This window comes from Dipodomys merriami, unplaced genomic scaffold (genome assembly GCF_024711535.1).
Source record: "Dipodomys merriami isolate MVZ:Mamm:240054 unplaced genomic scaffold, mDipMer1.0.p SCAF_4, whole genome shotgun sequence".
NCBI lineage: Eukaryota > Metazoa > Chordata > Mammalia > Rodentia > Heteromyidae > Dipodomys > Dipodomys merriami.
This window is the reverse complement of record NW_027205603.1, coordinates 45,468,305-45,489,050: the sequence shown is the minus strand read 5'-3', so window position 1 is coordinate 45,489,050 and position 20,746 is coordinate 45,468,305. Positions and strand designations below refer to the sequence as shown.

General features: G+C 38.6%; 1 protein-coding gene across 6 annotated transcripts in view; it reads left to right on the top strand.

The window, feature by feature from the left end:
• Stau2 (staufen double-stranded RNA binding protein 2) overlaps positions 1-20,746 on the top strand; it is a 289,111-nt gene that overhangs the window by 115,566 nt on the left and 152,799 nt on the right. For all 6 annotated transcript variants that reach the window (XM_069990935.1, XM_069990936.1, XM_069990937.1 and 3 more), the window contains 2 exons: positions 795-932; positions 19,249-19,380. In XM_069990935.1, coding sequence (XP_069847036.1) covers positions 795-932; positions 19,249-19,380 — 270 coding nt within the window. The remainder of the gene's footprint in view (positions 1-794; positions 933-19,248; positions 19,381-20,746) is intronic.

The window sequence follows — 20,746 nt, the reverse complement described above, 5'->3', positions numbered from 1 at the left end:
CTAATTAACCACCAAAAAAGCTGAAAGTGGATCTGTGGCTCAAATGGCTAGACTTGAGCAAAAATGGCTCAGGGGGGGCTGGGAAGGTGGCTCAGTGGTAGAGCGCTTGCCTTGCATGGCTCAGGGACGGTAGCCAGGCCCTGAGTTCAAACACCAGGACATGTACACACAAAAAAATAGCTTTATGGAGTTATAATTGACACAAACATTATACATATTTAAAGTAAACTTCTTGACATATATGTGTGTGTATATATGTGTGTATATGCGTATACATATATGCATGCACACTTCTAAAACCATGACCACAATCAGGATAATAAACCTATTTGGCATAGCACCCACAGGTTTCCTCATACCTCCTTTGTAATTCTCTGCCCTCAGATCCTGAAAAACTATGCTTTTTTATGACTTCTTGGTCTTAGCATAATTATTTTGAGATTCATTCATGTTGTGTCACGTTTGAATTGTTGGTTCTATTTTATGACTGAGTATTGCATGACTTTTAAAAAATGGATTACTGCCACTTACTAATACATTCACCAATTGGTGTATATTTAGTGTGTTTCTAGTTTTTAGCTAACACACATACATAAACATAAAGCTTCTGTGAATATTTGTGTACTTACCTTCTTTTGAGTATATTTCATTTCTCTTGACTAAATGCCTCAAAGTGAAATGACTTATTTATTAAATGCATATTCAATTTTAATTATTTTTTGTAGTTCTTGGGACCAAATTCAGTAATAAGTTAATACAAACATATTTTGAAATGTTTCTAAATTATTTTTTAGGCTGGACCAGAATATGGTCAAGGAATGAACCCTATTAGCCGCTTGGCTCAAATTCAACAGGCCAAAAAGGAAAAAGAGCCAGATTATATTTTGCTTTCAGAAAGAGGAATGCCTCGACGTCGAGAATTTGTGATGCAGGTATTTCTAACCATTATATTAAATGTTTCTAAAACTTTCAAAAAGATTTAGAATTTTGTGGGATGGAATAGTGATGGGGGGGAAAGATAGACTAGAACTTGATGGAAAAGTGAAACTTTGCAGTTTAAAGCACTCATTCCCTCTGGGCTCACCTATCAGCGTGTTGGAAACATAGCAGTGTCAAGGACAGGTTAGAGAAGACAACATGAAGTTTGGAAAGACTTGTGAGTTCATGCAGGTTATTTACCACAGTTTATCATGTTATGCCTATCTCTTAACTTTATGTGCTACATTTTTCAGCCAGAGTCCATTAACTACTGGGAATTGGAGACAAATGGAATTAGAAACAAAATTAGAAGAATGGATGTAATGGATGGAATAGGGCCAAGAGCATGAGCTCGTGGGCTATCAGGAAATTTATACAAGGAGAGCTGGGCTGCCTAGTAACTGGTTGGGACTGAGCATTACTGAGATGTGACTGCTACATTGCACAGCCAAGAAAATTGAGGGATGGGTTTTGCTTGAGCTTTGGCAAGCAAGTGGGAGATACAAGCAAGGAAGAATGTCTAAAATGTTCTCCTTCAAGACTGGCCAGTTATCTTCATTTGCCAGTTCAAGTTATAATCTTATAGAAATGTTGCCTTTAATTAAATTAAGTTAATTAATTAATTTTTTTTTACCAGTCATGTGGGGCTTGAACTCTTGGTCTGGGCATTGTCCCCGAGCTTTTTTGCTCAAGGCTAGCCCTCTACCACTTGAGCCATAATGTTATTTTGGGCTTTTTCTAAACAGTTTATTAGAGATAAGAGTCTCACAGACTTTCCTGTTCAGGATCCTCAGATGTTAGCTCTGTAGCTAGGATTACAAGGGTGAGCTACCAATGCCTGTCTGCTTTTAATTTTTTATTAAGAAATATATCTATCCAATCATATGCTAGTAGCTCTTGCCTATAATCTTAGCTACTGAGGAGGTTGAGATTTTAGGATTATGGTTTGAAGCTAGCCCAGGCAACATAGTCAGTGAGACCTATTATCTTCAACTGAGCACCAAAACAAAAACAAACAAAAAAGTTTGAAAGATTAGTGTTGAGCAAAAAAGTTCAGGGACAGAGCCCAGGCCTCAGGTTTAAGCCCTGGGATCAGCATGTGTGTGTATGCGTGTGCGCGCGCGTGCGCGCGCGCACACACACACACACACACACACACACACACACACACACACACACACACACACACACACACACACACACACACACACACACACACACACACACACATCCAAAGGTGGAGAAAGATGAAAGGATTCATAATGTATCTATCACCCCAAACATGGTAGTTATATTATTATTTTTCCATGCCAAATTTAGCTATTATTCCTTCCCTTTTTTCCTTTTTTCCTCTCTACTTTCCTACAGTATTTCAAAGCTAATTTCTAACCATATGCTGTTTTTTTCTTAATATATATTTTTTATTGTATAGATACTGTACAGAGGGGTTACAGTTACATGAGCAAGGTAATGAGTCCATTTCCTATTGAGGATTGTTACACCCTCCTTTATTTTTCCCCTACCCTCCCTTTCTTCCCCAACTCTCCCTCCCACTGCCCAAAGTTGTAAAGTTTTTCAACATACTGTCTTGTACATCTCATTGTTACAGTGGGGCATCCTGTATCCTTATTTCAGCATTTTGTTATTTCCCTTCCCCTCCCCCAATTAGATGTATATACAAGATGTATATACAAGATGTAGGACACTGGAATCAATATAGTGACAACAGGGGTTGTACCATTGGTGAAGAACATACAAAGAAAAGAAATATATAGTACATGCCATTTTAACCTTATATACTTAGTGTATATCTCTTTAAAATATGGAAAGTTGGGCTGGGAAGGTGGCTTAGTGGTAGAGCGCTTGCCTTGCATGCATGAGGCCCTGAGTTCGATTCCTCAGCACCCAGTAAGCAAAACAAAAAAGCTGGAAGTGGCGCTGTGGCTTAAGTGGTAGAGTGCTAGCCTTGAGCTGAAGAGCTGAGGGACAGTGCTCAGGCCCAGAGTTCAGGCCCGACGACTGGACACCCCCCCAAAATAAATAAAATATGGAAAGTTTTTTTTTACATTAGACATGCTTCATCAGAATAATCTTAATATCCAATCTATATTTTTCTTTATTCTCCAAAAACTGTTCTTTAAAAATAATTCCATAAAAAAAACCCTCACTTTTCATATAGTCTAGATAAAATCAGTATTTTATTAGCTGCGGAATATGACATTTTGTCATTCAAATATTCTGTCTTACTAACTTTTCATCCATAATTAAGTTTTGACATCCTTCCTGATTTTTAATATTTATTTTGTTGATTTTTAGGCTTGAACTTAGGACCTAGGTGTTATCCCTGAGCTTTTTTGCTCAAGGCTAGTGCTCTACTACTTTGAGCTAAGAGCTCCAGTTTTCTGGTGGTTAATTGGAAATAAGAGTCTCATGGACTTTCTTGCATGGGCTGGCTTTGACTTGCGATCCTCAGATCTCAGCCTCTTGAGTAGCTATGAGTATAGACATGAGCCACTGGTGCCTGACTCTTATATTTTTTAATCTCACAGTATAGCTAATGTAGTTGTTAGTAAACAACATCATGAACATGTTATATATATGTCTGTTAGCTTCCTGCCTAACTGAGCAGGCTATTTTTGGAAATAAAGATTTATAATGGGGTCATAGATAAACCAGTGCTGGGAACCCAGATGTCCAAAGTGGGGAAATTCTTCTATGGTTTGTAAACACATTACTGTGTAGCTGTCATTAGGATCCAGACCAGTGTTGTTCTAGTATTTTCACTTGGCAAAATCTATTAATCCTTTTTGCTCTTAGATTCTTAGCACTTGAGATTTCTAGGTTATATTCTTTCACTTCTAAAGACTGAAATAAATCACCTAAAATTTAAACATGCCTTAGGAATATAATCTGTTTTAGCTGTATTAAATAAGTCCTTTTCTATGGTGTTGGGTACCCCCCCCCCCATTTTTTTAGAGGAATTTAGAGCATCTTAAGCCAGCTTCTATTTTATGGCTATTCATAAATATTCTAATCAAGTGGAGACATTTGGCTGTGCTTTTAAATGTTTTCACACTGAATTCATATTTTTTTACCCTTCTGGAAGCCCTGGAGTATTCATTATAATATTGCAGCAACTTTATGAAAAATAAAGGCTATTGTATAAATTCCTTAAGCAGTGTTACCATTTTCTATAACTGAATGTGGAAGAAAATGTGTAGAGATAATACACTCACTTTTACCTATTACCAGAAAAAAGTGAGTTTGTATGTGATAAAATATAGTTACTTGTGTTGATTACTAGATAAACAAGATCTCTGATGACATTATTTGGGTAGTTATTTGCAAAGGAGATTTCTTTTCAAATGAAGTTTGGAAGTTTTCAAATGAAATAATGATAACAAAATTACATATCAGCATGCTCTATTATTACATCTTATAATAACTTTTCTACCTGTAATTAAGATCTCCAAATAGTTAAAATATATAAGTCAAATTTTATCAGATTTGTGTCCCAGTGAAAGGTAAGTGTGTTTTTGGGTAAATGTCATTTCAAAACTCTTTCTTAGGCCAGACCCAAAGAAACATAGGTCCCATGGTTTCCCTTATTTGCAATATCTAGTATATGTCTGAGTCAAGCAGAAAAGGTCAGATAAGGTGATGTTAGGGAAATGAACCCTAAGATATTTATTCAAATCTCTTTTTTTTCTTTCATGCGATTGTTTCTAACACATTTATAAGATTATTTCTTTGTTGCTATGTATGTCCCTCCCCCACAGAATAACCCCTACTTTTACTGTATTTGATGTCAGTATAATTTGTGGATGGGAAGGGGAAAAACAAATCGGTTAAATAGGGATACAGGTGGACCCATTGCAACAATGAGATGTACAAGTCGTTATGTCGAAAACGAACTTTACTACTTTGGTGTGGGGGGTGGGGGGGCGGGGAGGATTGGGTGGGGGAGAGGGGGGAGGATGGGAAGGGATGGGAAGGGGAAACAAAGGAGGAGGCTACAATGCTTGATAAGAAATGTACTCATTATCTTGCCCATGTAATTGTAACCCCTCTGTGTACAGTATTTTCACAATAAAAAAATTATAGTTAAAAAAAAACTCTTAGCTTTTTTTGAGGACTTGATTTAAGTAAAAGATTTGTTTAAAGTCCAAAATCTGGCTATCTTAAATTTACTATATGGTAAAATAATGGAAAATTCTTGCTAGTAAAAATTAACAGGATAATTCATGATTTTTTTTTTTTTGCCAGTCCTGGGCAAAAAACTCAGGGCCTGGGTACTGTCCCTGAGCTTCTTTTTTGCTCAAGGCTAGCATTCTACCACCTGAGCCACAGCGCCACTTCCAGCTTTTTCTGTTTATGTGGTACTGAGGAATTGAACCCAGGGATTCATGCATGCTAGGCAGGCACTCTTTACTAAGCCACCTTCCCAGCCTTCCTTCTCGATTTTTATAATAAAATGCTATTTTGAAGCCAGGTGTCGGTTGGCTCATGCCTTGTAGTTCTAGCTACTCAAGAGGCTGAGATCTGAGGATCATGGTTTAAATCCAGTGTGGGCAGAAAAAATTTTGAGATTCTTTATCTCCAATAGTTTGAGTGGCTCCTGAGTTTGATGAGTTCTTCAGCAGTATTTTCTCAATACTAACAAATTCCTCTGGGATAATTATCCACAGACAGTGTGGTTAATAAAACTTCTGTGAGCCAAGGGGATGAATGAGGTAGATATGATAATGGGAAGTTCCTGTTCTGGAAGAAGTAGGTCTTGCAAATATCAGAATAGGTCCAGTGGAAATCTGGCAAACACAGATAGTGAATGGAGAAGTGAGAATAGCATTGCAGCTGCCAAGTCCAAGAGCAGAAAGAAACTTGGGGCCAAAGAGAAATAGATAAATAAGATTTAGGGAGAAAACAGAAGAGAAATTGACAGAGATTGAGTGAGGTATGTATAACGTGTAAAAACAGATGAAAACTTCGGTTTTTACTGCTCAGTGATCTTTTGCTTCTATTTACTTTGGCAAGTCTTTGAACCCCCAATAAATTAGATTTGACATTGCCATTCCAGCAGTACTGTAGTGGCTGGTAAAGCTGAGGAGCATACCAAGCACTGGAAAATAATAGTACAGGTGACTAGCCAGGATCTTGGTCACATAATCTTAGGGCCTGTCATATTGAGGTCAGGCCAGGAAACCAGTGATAGGAGCAAGTGTTATGAGTTCATCTAGCCCCAAGAATCTGCTGTACTATAGAATGTGCTTCTCAAAATGAAGTCTGCAGGTGACCTCTAATAGTCTATGTTGGTTTCTGACTTTGCGGGGAAAAAAAGCAATATGTCTCAAAAACATTTCACAGATATATACTATATGATTTGTGATCATTGTTCAGAAACTTGTAGTGAATATATTTTCAGTGTTTCATATGCTATAAGAATTATTTAGTTCATCTTGACTAAAATTCTGTCAATAAGAATCTTATATTATTTGAATATTTGATATATCATGTATCACCAATTTCTTAAAAATGGTTTGTTCACTGAAAAATAAAGTGATGGGAAGAGTAACACAAAATAGTGTAAGAATAAATGAATAGCAGAATACTGTGACTCACACTTGTGATTCTAGCTGCTTGGGAGGCAGAGATCAGGAGGGTTGTGGTTCCAGGCCAGCACAGTCAAAAATAGGTCACAGGACCTTGCCTCGACAGAAAAGGCCGGGTGAGGTGGCCTGTGTCTGTCAGCCCACCCACAGCTCAAAGCAGAAATTAGACATTACAGTCCAGGCCAATCTAGGCAGATACTGAGTCCACATCTCAAAAATAATCCAAGTAAAAAGGGTCAAAGATGGGTTTTAAGAGGTAGTGTCTGCCTAGCAAGTACCAAGCACTGAGTTCAAGTTCTATAAGAAAAAAAAAAAAGGCAAAAATAAGTAGCCAGTACTCAAGTGTGCATATCTGATGGAAGTCTATGTTTTTTGGGGAAGGTGAAACAATGTTAGAATTTTATACAACAGCCAGAAAGGTATGAACTAGATCTACCATGCTATATACCTGAAAAATAGATTTGCTTGTATTATATTTGCATTCATTGCCCAGACTCAATGTACTGTCCTGAAATTTTGTTCAAGGGACAGCACAATTCAACTTTTAAAATATGTATTGCTTGTTAAGCTCTCTTGCTTATTTTTCTAATAGCTTAAAAAATGAATTTAAATGAATTCACTAGGGATGTGTTATAGTCATATGACATTTCTATTATCTTGCCTAGATTTGTGACCTCCTTTTTTCTTTGTAACTAGTGCTCTTTTTAGGAACAGAAGTAATTTTTAAAAAATTTTTATTTTATTTGTGTTTGTGACTTTAAGTATCACTAGTCCATAATACTGTAAAATATGTGAAATTTATGTAACCACCTAATCTCAATTAAAAAAAAGTGAGATGATGGTTAGGAGCAATGGGTGACAATGTTGTCAGACACCTTGTTCTCATATACTATTTTGTAGAATGGGAACTTCTTCGTATAACTACTTAAAGATACAATAATAAAAAAAAAGTAAAAAAAAAAAGAGAAATGAATTTCTCTTAAGCAGTCATTGACCCACGGTATAACTCTAAATTCTATCACAGTTACTTAAAAAAAATTGAAATTTTATAAGACAAAAATCTGCTCCAGAGAAGCAATGACTCAGAAAAACAGTACACAGCAGTCTAAGTCCCCATGACCATTTTTTTTTTATTGTAAAGATACTATACAGAGGGTTACAGTTACATGAGTGAGGTAATGAGTACACTTCCTCTTGAACATTGTTACCCCCTCCATTGTTTTCCCCCTACCATCCCCTCCCTCCCTCCCTTCCCCAAGGTTCTTTTTTTTTTTTTTTTTTGATTGTGATTAAGTGATTACATAATTTCCGGAAATTCACAGTATTGTGGAATGATGCTCATTTAAAGTCACAAGTTCATTCTAACTTTCCTGGAGCAAATTGTCTATCACAGTCTGTAATATATAACGGTGCTCACATGTTATATACCATATATGTGATCAGCAGCATGGGGATATTTAGTAGTGGTTCAACCAGATGAGTGGGAGTTCTTTGTTTCTTAAGTCCTGTTAGTTTTGTCATATCACCTAACATTTTGGATTTAGCATCCACTTATCAGGGAGACCATGTACTGTTTGTCTCTTCGTTCTTGGCTTACCTCGCTCAACATGATTCCTTCTAGCTCCATCCATTTCCCTGCAAATGCCATTATTTTGTCATTTCTAATGGCTGCATAATATTCCATTGTGTATAGATACCACAATTTTTGTATCCATTCATCTGTGGGGCATCTAGGTTGTTTCCATATCCTAGCTATTGGGAACAGTTCTGCAATAAACGTGGAGGTGCACGTGTCCTTGTATATTGGTTCCTGTTCTCAGGGTAGATGCCTAGAAGTGGTATGACTGGGTCGTAAGGGAGGTCAATCTTTAGCTTTCTAAGGACCCTCCAGACTGCTTTCCAAAGTGGTTGTATAAGTAAGTGTACATTCCCACCAGCAGTGTAATAGGGTTCCTCTTTCTCCAAATCCCCTCTAGCATTTGTCGTTAGCTGCTTTGTGGATGTGGGACATTCTGACTGGGGTAAGGTGGTATCTCAGGGTTGTCTTTATTTGCATTTCCTTCACCACCAGGGATGATGAACATTTCCTCATGTGTTTCTTTGCCATTTTTATTTCTTCATTTGAGAAGTCCCTCTTTAGTTCCCTTGCCCATTTAGTAATTGGTTTGTTAGGTTTGGGAGGGATTAGTTTCTTGAGTTCCCTGTATATACAGGATGTTAACCCCTTGTCTGATATATTGCTGGTAAATATTTTTTCCCAATTAGTTGGTTGTCTTTCTAGCTTGGTTGTGATAGCTTTAGCTGTGCAGAAGCTTTTTATTTTAAGGTAGTCCCATTTGCCGAGTCTCTCTCCAACTTGTTGTGACCCTGGGACTCTGTTCAGGAAGTTCCTTCCTGTGCCTATTAGTTCAAGTGTCTCTCCTACTCTGTCCTGCAGTAGTTTCAGAGATTCAGGCTTAATGTTAAGGTCTTTAATCCATTTTGAGTTGATGTTGGTGCATGGTGATAGGCTGGGGTCCACTTTTAGTTTTCTGCATGTGGCTGCCCAGTTTTCCCAGCACCAGCAGTTGAAGAGGCTGTGTTTCTTCCATTGTATGTTTTTGGCTCCTTTGTCGAATATCAGCTGGCTGTAGGCCTGTGGATTTATTTCTGGATCTTCTATTCTGTTCCATTGGTCTTCGGGTCTGTTTTTGTGCCAGTACCATGCTGTCTTTGTTATTATAGCTCTGTAGTAGAGTTTGAAGTTTGGCATGGATAGCCCTCCCATATTGTCTTTATCCCCTAGAATTGTTTTGGCTATTCTAGGTCTTTTGTTGTTCCATATGAATTTTTGGACTGTTTTCTGTATTTCAGTGATGTACGTCATTGGGATTTTAATAGGAATTGCATTGAATTTGTATATTAGTTTTGGAAGTATTACCATCTTTACTATATTAAGTCGGCCTATCCAGGAGCATGGGAGGTCTTTCCATTTTCTAGTGTCTTCTACAATTTCTTTCTTTAACTTTTTATAGTTCTCATTAAATAGTTCTTTTACATCTTTGGTTAGGTTAATTCCTAAATATTTTATTTTTTGGGAGGTTATTGTGAATGGGGTTGCTCCCTTTATTTCCCTCTCTTCCTGTACATTATCAGTGTATAGGAAGGCAACTGATTTTTGTGGGTTTATTTTGTATCCTGCTATTTTGCCGAAGTGATTTATGATTTCTAAGAGTTTGGGGCTGGAGTTTTTGGGATCGTGGAGGTATAGTATCATGTCGTCTGCAAAAAGGGATAGTTTAACTTCTTCTTTCCCTATGCGGATCCCTTTAATGTCTTTTTCTTGCCTTATTGCCCTGGCTGAGGGTTCTAGGACTATATTGAAGAGGAGTGGAGACAGTGGGCATCCTTGCCTTGTTCCTAATTTTAGGAGAATTGGTTGTAGCTTTTCCCCATTAAGTATAATATTGGCTATTGGTCTGTCATAAATGGCTTTTATTGTTTTTAGAAATGTTCCTTCTATTCCTATTTTCTCCAGAGCTTTTAGCATGAATGAATGTTGAATTTTATCAAAGGCCTTTTCTGCATCTGTGGCGATAATCATGTGATTCTTGACCTTGGCTCTGTTGATATGTTGGATTACATTTATTGACTTATGTATGTTAAACCATCTCTGTGTCTCTGGGATGAAGCCTACCTGGTCATAGTGTATTTTTTTTTTTTTATGTGTTTCTAGATTCTGTTAGCTAGAATCTTGTTAAGGATCTTTGCATCTGTGTTCATCAAGGAAATTGGCCTGTAATTCTCCTTTTTGGTTGGGTCTTTGCCTGGTTTGGGGATGAGTGTGATATTGGCTTCGTAGAATGAGTTTGGGATAGCTCCCTCCTTCTGTTTCTCTGAAGAGCTTGAGGAGTATGGGTATTAGTTATTGTTTAAAGGTCTTAGAGAATTCTGCTGTGAATCCATCTGGTCCTGGGCTTTTTTTTGTTGGAAGACTTGATAGCTTCCTGTATCTCATTATAGGATATTGGCTTATTTAATTGGTTAACTTCTTCTTTGCTCAGTTTGGGCAACTTGTATTTCTCTAAAAATGCATCCATTTCTGCCCGATTTTCTTCCTTTAGAGAGTATAGCTTTTGAAAGTAGTCTGTTAGAATTGTTTGGATATCTTGGGTACGTGTTGTGATGTTTCCCGTGGCATCCCTAATCCTATTAATATGGGTTTCCTCTCTTCTTTTTTTAATTAATCTAGCCAACAGGCCATCAATTTTGTTTATTTTTTCAAAGAACCAGCTTTTTGTTTGGTTTATTTTGGTTATGGTTTTCTGATTTTCTAATTGGTTAATCTCTGCTCTTAATTTGGTTATCTGGCTTCGTCTAGTAGCTTTAGGTCCTACTTTTGTTTTTCTAGCTGTTTTAATTGCAACATGAGATTATTTACTTGGTCTGTCTCCATTCTCTTGATGTGGGCACTGAGGGCAATAAATTTGCCCCTCAGGACTGCTTTTGCTGTGTCCCACAAGTTTCTTTGTGAGGTGTTTTCATTTTCATTGAGTTATAGGAAATGCTTTATTTCTTCTCTGATCTCTTCTGTTACCCAGGCATTGTTAAGGAGTGTGCTGTTCAATTTCCATGTATTAGAGAAATTTCTGCGGTATGCTTTGTTATTGAGAGCTAGCTAGATTCCACTGTGGTCAGATAGGATACAGGGGATTATATCGATCCCTTTGTATTTGCTTAAGTTCCTTGCATGAACTATGATATGGTCTATTTTGGAGACAGTTCCGTGAGCTGCTGAGAAGAATGTGTACTGTGTTGTTTTAGGGTGAAATACTCAGTAGATGTCAGTTAATTCCGCTTGAAGTATGGCCTCTCTTAATTCGGTAGCTTCTTTGCCAATCCTCTGGTTGGTAGACCTGTCCTTTGGTGAGAGTGGTGTGTTAAAGTCTCCTAGTATTATCGTATTGGGATCTATTTTATTCTGTAAGTTTGAGAGCATTTGTTTGACATATCTGGGTGCACCAATATTTGGGGCATATAAGTTGATGATGGTTATATCCTCCTCTTGGATTGTTCCCTTTATTAATATGTAGTGTCCGTCCTTGTCTTTCTGTACTGATTTTAATGAAAAGTTTATTTTGTCAGATATCAGGATAGCTACACCTGCTTTCTTACTGGGGGCATTTGATTGGTAGATCCTTTTCTACCCCTTCACTCTGAGTTTGTTTGTATGTTTGGCTGAGAGGTGGGTCTCCTGAAGGCAACAGATGGATGGGTCTTGTTTTCTGATCCAGTCCTCAGTTCGTTTTCTTTTAATTGGCGAATTCAGCCCATTTATATTAAGAGAAAGTATAGAGAGATGCATTGTTGTACCTGCCATTCCGTTTTCCTAAGTTTTTCTTCTTTCCTTTCCTCCTGTGCTTGCTCAGTTAGACTTTGAGTAACGCCTGTTTGGGGCAGGTCCCAGTTCCTGGTTGCTTTCTTCAGGTTGTGTCCCCCCTCTTAGAATTCTTTGTAATGCTGGCTTAATGTTTATGTATTCATTTCGTTTTTCTGTGCTATTAAAAGTTTTCAGTTCTCCATCGAATGTGAATGCTAGCTTTGCTGGGTATATTAGTCTGGGTTGGCAGTTATTGGCTCTCAGGGCTCGTATGCTGCTTTCCCAGGCTTTTCTTGCATTCATTGTTTGTGTGGAGAGATCTGCAGTGATTCTAATTTTTTTCCCGTTGTAGTATAGCTCCTTCTTCATTTTTGCTGCATGCAGGATTGTTTCCTTATTATTCAGATCTATCATTTTTACTATAATGTGTCTAGAAGTGTTTCTCCTGGGATCTTGCTTGTTGGGTGTTCGATAAGCTTCTGTGATGTAGTTAAGATGGTTGTTTTTGAGGTGGGGAAAATTTTCATTGATTATCTTGTTAAATAGGTGTTGCATTCCCTTGCTCTGGAATTCCTCACCTTCGTCCACTCCGATTATGCGAAGGTTAAATTTCTTGGTTGGCATTATCTGCTTGCTCTTGAATTTCCCTTTGGTTTAATTTGAGTGATTTTTCCATATCTGTCACTTTTTGGTCCAGTTGGTGTATTCTGTCTTCTGTATCTGACACTCTACCTTCCATTTCATTCACTCTGTTGACCGTGGCTTCTATTGTGGTTTGCATGGAGGAAATGGATCCCTTTATGGATTCAATGTTGGTTCTCAGAGTACTGATCTCACCTCTCAATGAGGTATGCATTACCTCTAATTTGGCGTTTATCTCACTTCTTACTGAGGTTTGTGCAGCTTCTATTTTTGCATCCAACTTTTGTTTGATATCCTGTATCTCTTTTGATAGTTCATCCTTGTGCTCTTTCAATTTCTGATCATTTTCTCGCTTTATTTCTTGAGTCATTGCCTCCAGCAACCCTTGGATGTAGCTTTTGTCTTCCATTCCTGCTTTGCTCCCACTGGGGCTCTCCCCTGCGTGGCTGCTGGCTTTTGAGGTGAGCTTGCTGTCCTGGGTGGTGGTAAACCTTGTGATTTTTCTCTGTGATTTTTGCATGGGGGTTCAGGAGACTGCTCTTCAATTTTGTTTTGGTGTGTCTGTCTTTGCTTGGTTGCTGATTCTGTATTGGTAGAGAGAGTCTGTGCCTGATCTGGGTTCTGTTGGGAGCCTATTTCCAGCTGCTATTCTGACTTACTTAGGATTCTCAGCTCTCTGCTGTAGATTGCTGGCAGTTCCCGCCTTTGGAAGGGTTGAGCAGCCTAGACTGCTTGTGTTTGCTCCTATGGGTGCTCTTGGGAAGATCAGATGCTCTGGATGCACTCTCCCAAATACTGGAGTCTGCTATGGGCTCCTGATGTGTTTTTGTTTGTTTGTTTTGGGCTGGTTGTGGGCTTGAACTCTAGGTTTAGGTGCTGTCCCTCAGCTCTTCAGCTCAAGGCTGGCACCCTACCATTTGAGCCACAGCACCACTTCTGACCCTTTTTGCTTTTGTGAGGCTGAGGAATCAGATCTAGGGCCTCATACATCCAAGACTATCACTCTATTGCTGAGCCGCCTTAACAGCCTGAGCTCCTGCTTACTATCAGGTGCTGGCAGCCTGTGTTGCCCAATTCCCAGCCTAGGGTATATGGGTGGAGTTTTGGTGGGGTTTGGGCTTCTCTTGTCCTGAGCCTCCAGGTCTTTTGTTGTCACAGGCGTGCTTCCCGGGGAGTGTTGTTTCCTGATTTTCTCCCCTCTGTTGAGGCGTATGCTCAGCTTTTTACTTCAGTTGGGAGGAGTTGGTTGTGTTGTTCAGGCGCCGGATCCCAGGGCCTGGTTCGGGCTCCAGCCTGGATCGTGCTCGTTAGGCCTGTGCTGATGTGTGTACCATCTAGGTTATGCAGCCTGGGGGACACAGTTCAAATTTCTTCTACTGTTGGTAGTCTTGACCCAGGGGCGCTGTTCCTGGCTTGGGCATTTAAGCTCCCTTCCAGGGGCACTCTTGCTCTGACCTGGCCAGCAGAGTGTGCTCCACGGGCTGGTGGAGCTCTCAAACAGTTCCCAGTTTTAGTGGGTCCTGTGGTCCGGGTGTTGGGGTAGGGAGTCTAGGTCAGGGTCTGGGGATTCCCTCCAGCTCTGGTCTCCCTTGAGGGATACACTGTCCCCTGTGGGATACTCACCCTGGAGCTGGTTGTTTCTGTGTGGTGTAGGTCGTCAGTTGTTGTTGCAGTCCGAGTTCAGTTGGGGTGGTTGCGGGCTGGGTTGGGCGGTGGTGGCTCTGTGTAATTCTTTTCTGTCTCTGCCTCTGTTGAAGCTGTCGGGTCAAAAGTGTCCACGCTCAGGCGGGTTGTAGAGATCCGGTGGGTCTGACGCCGGTGCCTCAGGCAACTTCTGCGTGGGTGATCTGCAGGCAGCCCCCTGTGCCTCTGGAACCCGGGTGACCCCGGGTCCTTGCGATCTAGATCGGGCGGGTGGTCTGCCGACAGGTCCCTTTGTCGCGCTGCTGGTGCCCGGCGGCTTTGGCGGGATGGAGCCTCTCTGCTCCGGTGGAGAGTGAGGGGTGGGGGTGGGATCCTCGTGGAGACTCCCGGCTGGTAGGTTTCTCTGTTCCTGGCGATCCGCTGTTCTGCAAACCGGTACCTGGTGATCTGCAAGCGGCCCCCTGTGTCTCTGGGGCTCCGGCAGCCCCCGCCGGGCCAGCTGGCCGGTGGCTTGGCGCACTGCCGCGCGGCCAGTAAAGGTTGGGGGAAGGGTCTTTGCTTTTCTCTGTTCTGAAATTCTTCTTTTCCTCTCTTTCTTTTTTTGTTATTTTCCACCTCTGGTTTTTCTCTGAGTGTTCGTCTTTTTGTTGTTGTTGGTCTCTTGGGGAGATGAAGCGTTGGAACTCGAACTCTCTTTTTGGTTGGAGAGAGCTGTGGCGTTTCCCTACTGCCCCGTCGCCATCTTGGTCCCCCCTCCCCCATGACCATTTTTTGCAAGCTCTTTTGTGATGATTGGTGTCCCCCACTAAATAAAGATAGGTTGAAGTAAGGTCTGAAGTGCCTCAATCATGACTTTACTGGAAACAAAGTTTTCAGACTTTACTGGAAACTAAAGTTTTCAGAGAAGTAGTCAAGATAAAGAGAGAGCAATAGGTTGGGCCATTATCCAATATACCTTCTAACCTTATAAAAATGGGAAATTTATGTATCAGAGGCAGCACAGAAAAAGGACAGTATGAAGATATACAGGTAATGGACATGTCTGTCAAGTGATATATTTACAAGAGAAGGAATGGCAATATTCATAGCAAAGGGAAAACATTAGAATAAAAAGTTTCTACCCAAGAACCATCAGAAGCATCACAACTAACAACTTGATGTTCAATTTTCTGAATAGACAGGCCTTACATTTACATTGTTTTAAAGCTCTAAGATTTGATGGTACTTAATTGTGATAACATCTTCCATGGCCTAGTGTCAACACTTCAGGAGAAGACCCAGAAACTTGAATGTAATTAAACTGTGCGTGAGATACCCATATTTTAAAAACAAACCCATTTTAAAAAATTTTATTGTAAAGATGCTGTACAGAGGGGTTACAGTTACATCAATAAGGCAATGAGTACATTTTTTTTTTTAATGAGTACATTTTTTGTCGAGGATTTTTACCGCCTCTCTGTTGTTCTTCTAAGGGGTAGTGGGAAGAGAAGTAATTTTTTTAATTTTTAAAAAATACATTTTTTATTGTAAAGATACTGTACAGAGGGGTTATAGTTACATGAGCAAGGTAATGAGTCATTTCCTATTCAACATTGTTACCTCCTTCTTTGTTTTTCTCCTACCATCCCCTTCCTCCCCAACTCCCCCTCCCTCCCAAAGTTGTGAAGTTTGTTTTCAACATACTGGCTTGTATATCTCATTGTTACAATGGGGCATCTTATATCCTTATTTCAGCATTTTGTTATTTCCCTTCCCTTCCCCAAATTAGAAAAATATATACAAGATTCAGGACACCGGAATCAAATACAGTGACAATGGTTGTTATACCATGGGGGAAGAACATACAAAGAAAGAAAAAACAACACATAGTACATTATAAGTATATTAAAAAGAACAAGAAAGATGAAATCTCTTATGTCTCCATCTTGGGGTTCATTTTACTTAGCATTAGGTTATATGGTCATATGTACATAGCTTTTGACCTCTCCTGCTTGTCCTAGACATATACTAGTCATTGCAGATAAGGGAAACCATGGGACCTATGTTTCTTTGGGTCTGGCTTACTTCACTTAATATAATTTTCCCAAGTCTTTCCATTTCCTAACAAATGGGGCAGTGTCATTCTTTCTGATGGAGGCATAGAATTCCTATATATACAACACATTTTCTTGATCCATTCATCTACTGAGGGGCATTGATCGGAGTTGGTTCCATATCTTAGCTATGGTAAGTAATACTGTGATAAACATAGTTGTGCTGGTAGCTTTAGTATGGCTTTGTTAGTGATTGTTCGGGTAAATGCCTAAAAGTGAGATTGCTGGGTCATAGGGGAGCTCTGTATGGAGTCTTTTGAGCAACCTTCATACTGCTTTCCAAAGTAGTTGAACAAGTTTATACTCCCACCAACAATGCAGTAGGGTTCCCCTTCTGGACACATCCCCTCTAGCATCTGTTGTTGTTAGATTTCTTGCTTATAGCCATTCTAACTGGGGTGAGGTGGAATCTCAATGTTGTTCTGATTTGCATTTCTTTTATGGCTAGAGAAGTCTAGCCTTTCTTCATGTGTCTACTGGCCATTCTTATTTCCTCTTCAGAGAAGTCTCTCTTTAAGTCTTTAGTCCATTTATTAATCTGGCAGTAGTTTCTTTGAGGATTTGTTGTTGGGTTTTTTAAGTTTTTGAGTTCTAAGTATATTTTAAATATGAGGCCCTTGTCCATTGTATGGCTAGTGAAGATCTTCTCCCAATCCGTGGGCTTTCTATTGATCTTGCTAGCTATATCCTTTGCAGAAGGACAGAAGCTCTGTTGTTTCATGCACTCCCATTTGTCCAACCTTTTTTTTTGTTATGTTCTGTTTCTGGGTCTCTATTAAGAAAATTTCAGCCTGTCCCAAGGGACCCTCGAGTTTCTTCTATTCCTTTCTGTAATGTTCTCAGGGTGTCAGCTTTTACCTTGAAGTCTTTGATCCATTTGGAGTTGATTCTGGTGCAGGGTGATATATAAGAATCTAGCTTTAGTTTTCTACAGGTGTTTAAGCAATTTTGCCAGCACCATTACTGAAGAGGCTGTCTTTCTTCCATTCTATTTTTTTAGCTCTCTTATTGAAGATTAGGTGGCTATTGGTCTGTGGGTTCATTTCTGCGTCTTTAGTTCCAGTCCGTTGGTCTTCAGGTCTGTTTTTGTGTCAGTACTAAGCTATTTTGATTACTATGGCTTTGTAGTAGTTTGAAGTCTGGTATTGATATTTCTCCAGCACTATTCTTTCTGCTAAGGATTGTTTTTGCCATTAGGGCAACAGAAGTAATTTTAAGCACTCAAATTGATTGCACTTAAATTATGCCTGATCTTTTCTTAATCGCTTTATCTTTTACATTACTTTTATAATGTCTAAACATCCAGACAAATCACCTTGTTCTTTTTTGCATAAGATCTTGTCTTCAGGTTACTATGTAAATTTTGTCTTACACTGTTCTATTTTTGTTTAGATATACAGCCCAGGCTGGCCTTGAACTCATGATTTTTTTGCCTCTATCTCCCAAGAGCACCACCAAACCTAACACTATGTAAATTTTGGAATTACTTGTCAAGTACTATAAAAATATATGTGGGTTTTAAAAATTGGAATTTATTGAATGTAGAGGTGTTAAGTCTATGAACATGACTTTCTACTTGCTAAGGTTAATGTTCCTCATTAATGCTTATTGTTTTGTAAAGGGTTTAAATATTCTTGTATTTCATTTATATTTAGTAAAATGATATTTTCTAATATTCTAATACGTTAATGGAATATTAATAGAAACAGTTGACTTTTTCTATGCTGACCGTTATATACAAAGAGCTTGTTACATTCCCATTAATTTTTATAATTTTCCTGTATATTGTTTTAGATTTCCTGTATATAAATACTGATAATTAATAATATTTCCTTCTTTGTTTGGTTTTTATACCTTTACTTTTCTTACTCTATCCAGGATTTGTAACAAAATGTTAAGTACTAGAAGTAATAGAATATAGTCTTGTTTTGTTTTTTATATCAGAGTTTCAACATTAAATATAATATTTGTTAAGGTTGGCTATAGATCTTTAAAAATTATTTTATCATATCAAAGATGCTGCTTTTCTTAGTTTGCTAATAATTTCCATTATGAACAATATTTGCTCAGTTTATTACAATGACTATGTGGTGGTTTGTCTCCTCAGCTTATTAGTACAAGACATTTCATTGACTGCTTTTTTTTTTTTTTTTTTTTTCTTTCACATGGCAAACCACTCTTCCTGTGCTGGCTACGCCCAACTTTATCATGATTCTTCTTTTTATATGTTACTGTACTATTCTTGTACTACTTAAAACTGTTGTATCCATGTTTATTTGTAAAAAAAAGTACACATTTTCTTTTTTATTGTGTTTTAAAATCAAATTGATACCTTTTCTTTTTTACAATAGATGAATTTATATAATATTAGCATAATTCTTAAGTAGTATGTATAATTTCCTGGAGAAACTCAGGAATTTTCTTTATGGAAAGATGTTTTAAAATAAGTTACATTTTAATTTCTTTAATAGCTATCATCCTACTGGTTATAAGTTTATTCTGTGGAAATTGTGGTCACACACACACACACACACACACACACACATACACACACACACACGCACACACACACACTTTTGGCTGGTCTTGGGGTTTGATCTCAGGGCCTAGGTACTGACCCTGGGTTTCTTTTCCTCAAGGCTAGAACTCTACCACTTGAGCCATAGTACCATTTTTGGCTTTTTCTGTGATTAATTGGAGATAAGAACCTTTTGGATTTTTCCTGCCCAGGCTGGCTTTGAACCATGATCCTCAGATCTTAGCCTTCTCTAATCCTTAGCTAGGATTACAGGCATGAGCTGCTGGTGCCCAGTTTACATTTTATATTTTTGGATGCTAAAGAATGGAATCAATTACTTAATAATATAAGGACTTCTTGTTTACCAAAACAACTCTAATTAATTTCTTTCTCTTACCTACTCAGGTCAAAGTAGGCAATGAAGTTGCTACTGGAACAGGACCTAATAAAAAGATAGCCAAAAAGAATGCTGCGGAAGCAATGCTGTTACAGCTGGGCTATAAAGCATCAACTAGTCTTCAAGATCAGCTTGACAAGGTAAGCATGAAGTTTATGTGTATTTGTGCATTCTTTCACAATATTAAAGTGGGTAACAAATTCTAATCTTCGCTAGGATTTGAAGTAGACATCAATTTTAACTTTTTGAGGCAGTATTCTTGTCTTCATATAAGATAGATATCACAGGTCCAGGACAACATTTACTTAAGGAGTGAGATGAAATACTAGTAATTGTAATTTTAAAATTAGCAAATACTAAAATTTATATAGGATAATATGTATAGTAAATGTTTCAACTAAGCCAGGCACTGGTGGCTAACACCTATAATCCTAGCTACTCAGGAGGCTGAGATCTGAAGATTGCAGTTCAAAGCCAGCCCAGGCAGGAAAGTCCATGAGACTCTTACATTCCAATAAACCACTCAGAAAAACAGAAGTGGTGCAGTGGCTCAAGTGGTAGAGCGCTAGCCTTGAGCTGAAGAGCTGAGGGACAGCATTCAGGCCCAGAGTTCAAGCCTCATGACTGACAAAAAAAAATGTTTTAACTTCCTGACCAATTGTATTTTGCTAGTCATTTGTTTTTGTTATTTTTTTTTTGATGTAGTCTTGTGCCTTTTAAAAAACAGAGGTTGAAAACAACAACAAAGAAAAACCTCTTGTGTCTATGTCTTGGAATTTATTTCGCTTAGCATCATCTTATATGGTTAGATATACGGAGCTATTGAGCTGTTCTGCTCATCTGCTAGGATTATTCTAGACATATACTAATTATTACAAATGAGGGAAACCATGGGACTTAATATGATTTTTTCCTAAGTCTTTCCATTTCCTTACAAATGGGGTGGTGTCATTCTTTCTGACGGAAGCATAGAATTCCATTGTGTATATATACCACATTTTCTTGATCCATTCATCTACTGAGGAGCATCTTGGTTGGTTCCATATCTTAGCTATGGTAAATAATACTGCAATAAACATAGTTGTGCTGGTAGCTTAACTATGGCTTTGTTTGTTGTGGTCATTTGGATAAATGCCTAGAAATGGGATTGCTGGGTCATAGGAGAGCTCTATGTTTAGTCTTTTGAGGAACCACCATACTGCTTTCCAGAGTGGTTGAACAAGTTTACACTCCCACCAACAGTGTAGTAGTGTTCCCTTTTGTTCACATCTCTTCCAGCAAACTTGTTTCTTTTGTATTGATTTTCCCCCTATGGTTTATCCCCTGTTATCACTGTATTTAATTTTGGTAGCCTGGATATAGTATTATACATTTATCTGAATTAGGGAAGGCAAGTGTAACAACAAAATAGTGAGGCAAAGGACAAAGGAGGAACCAATGCAAGAGTGATACTCACAAGACAAGATGTTGGAAATGATCTGTATAACTGGGGAGTAGGAAGGGGAG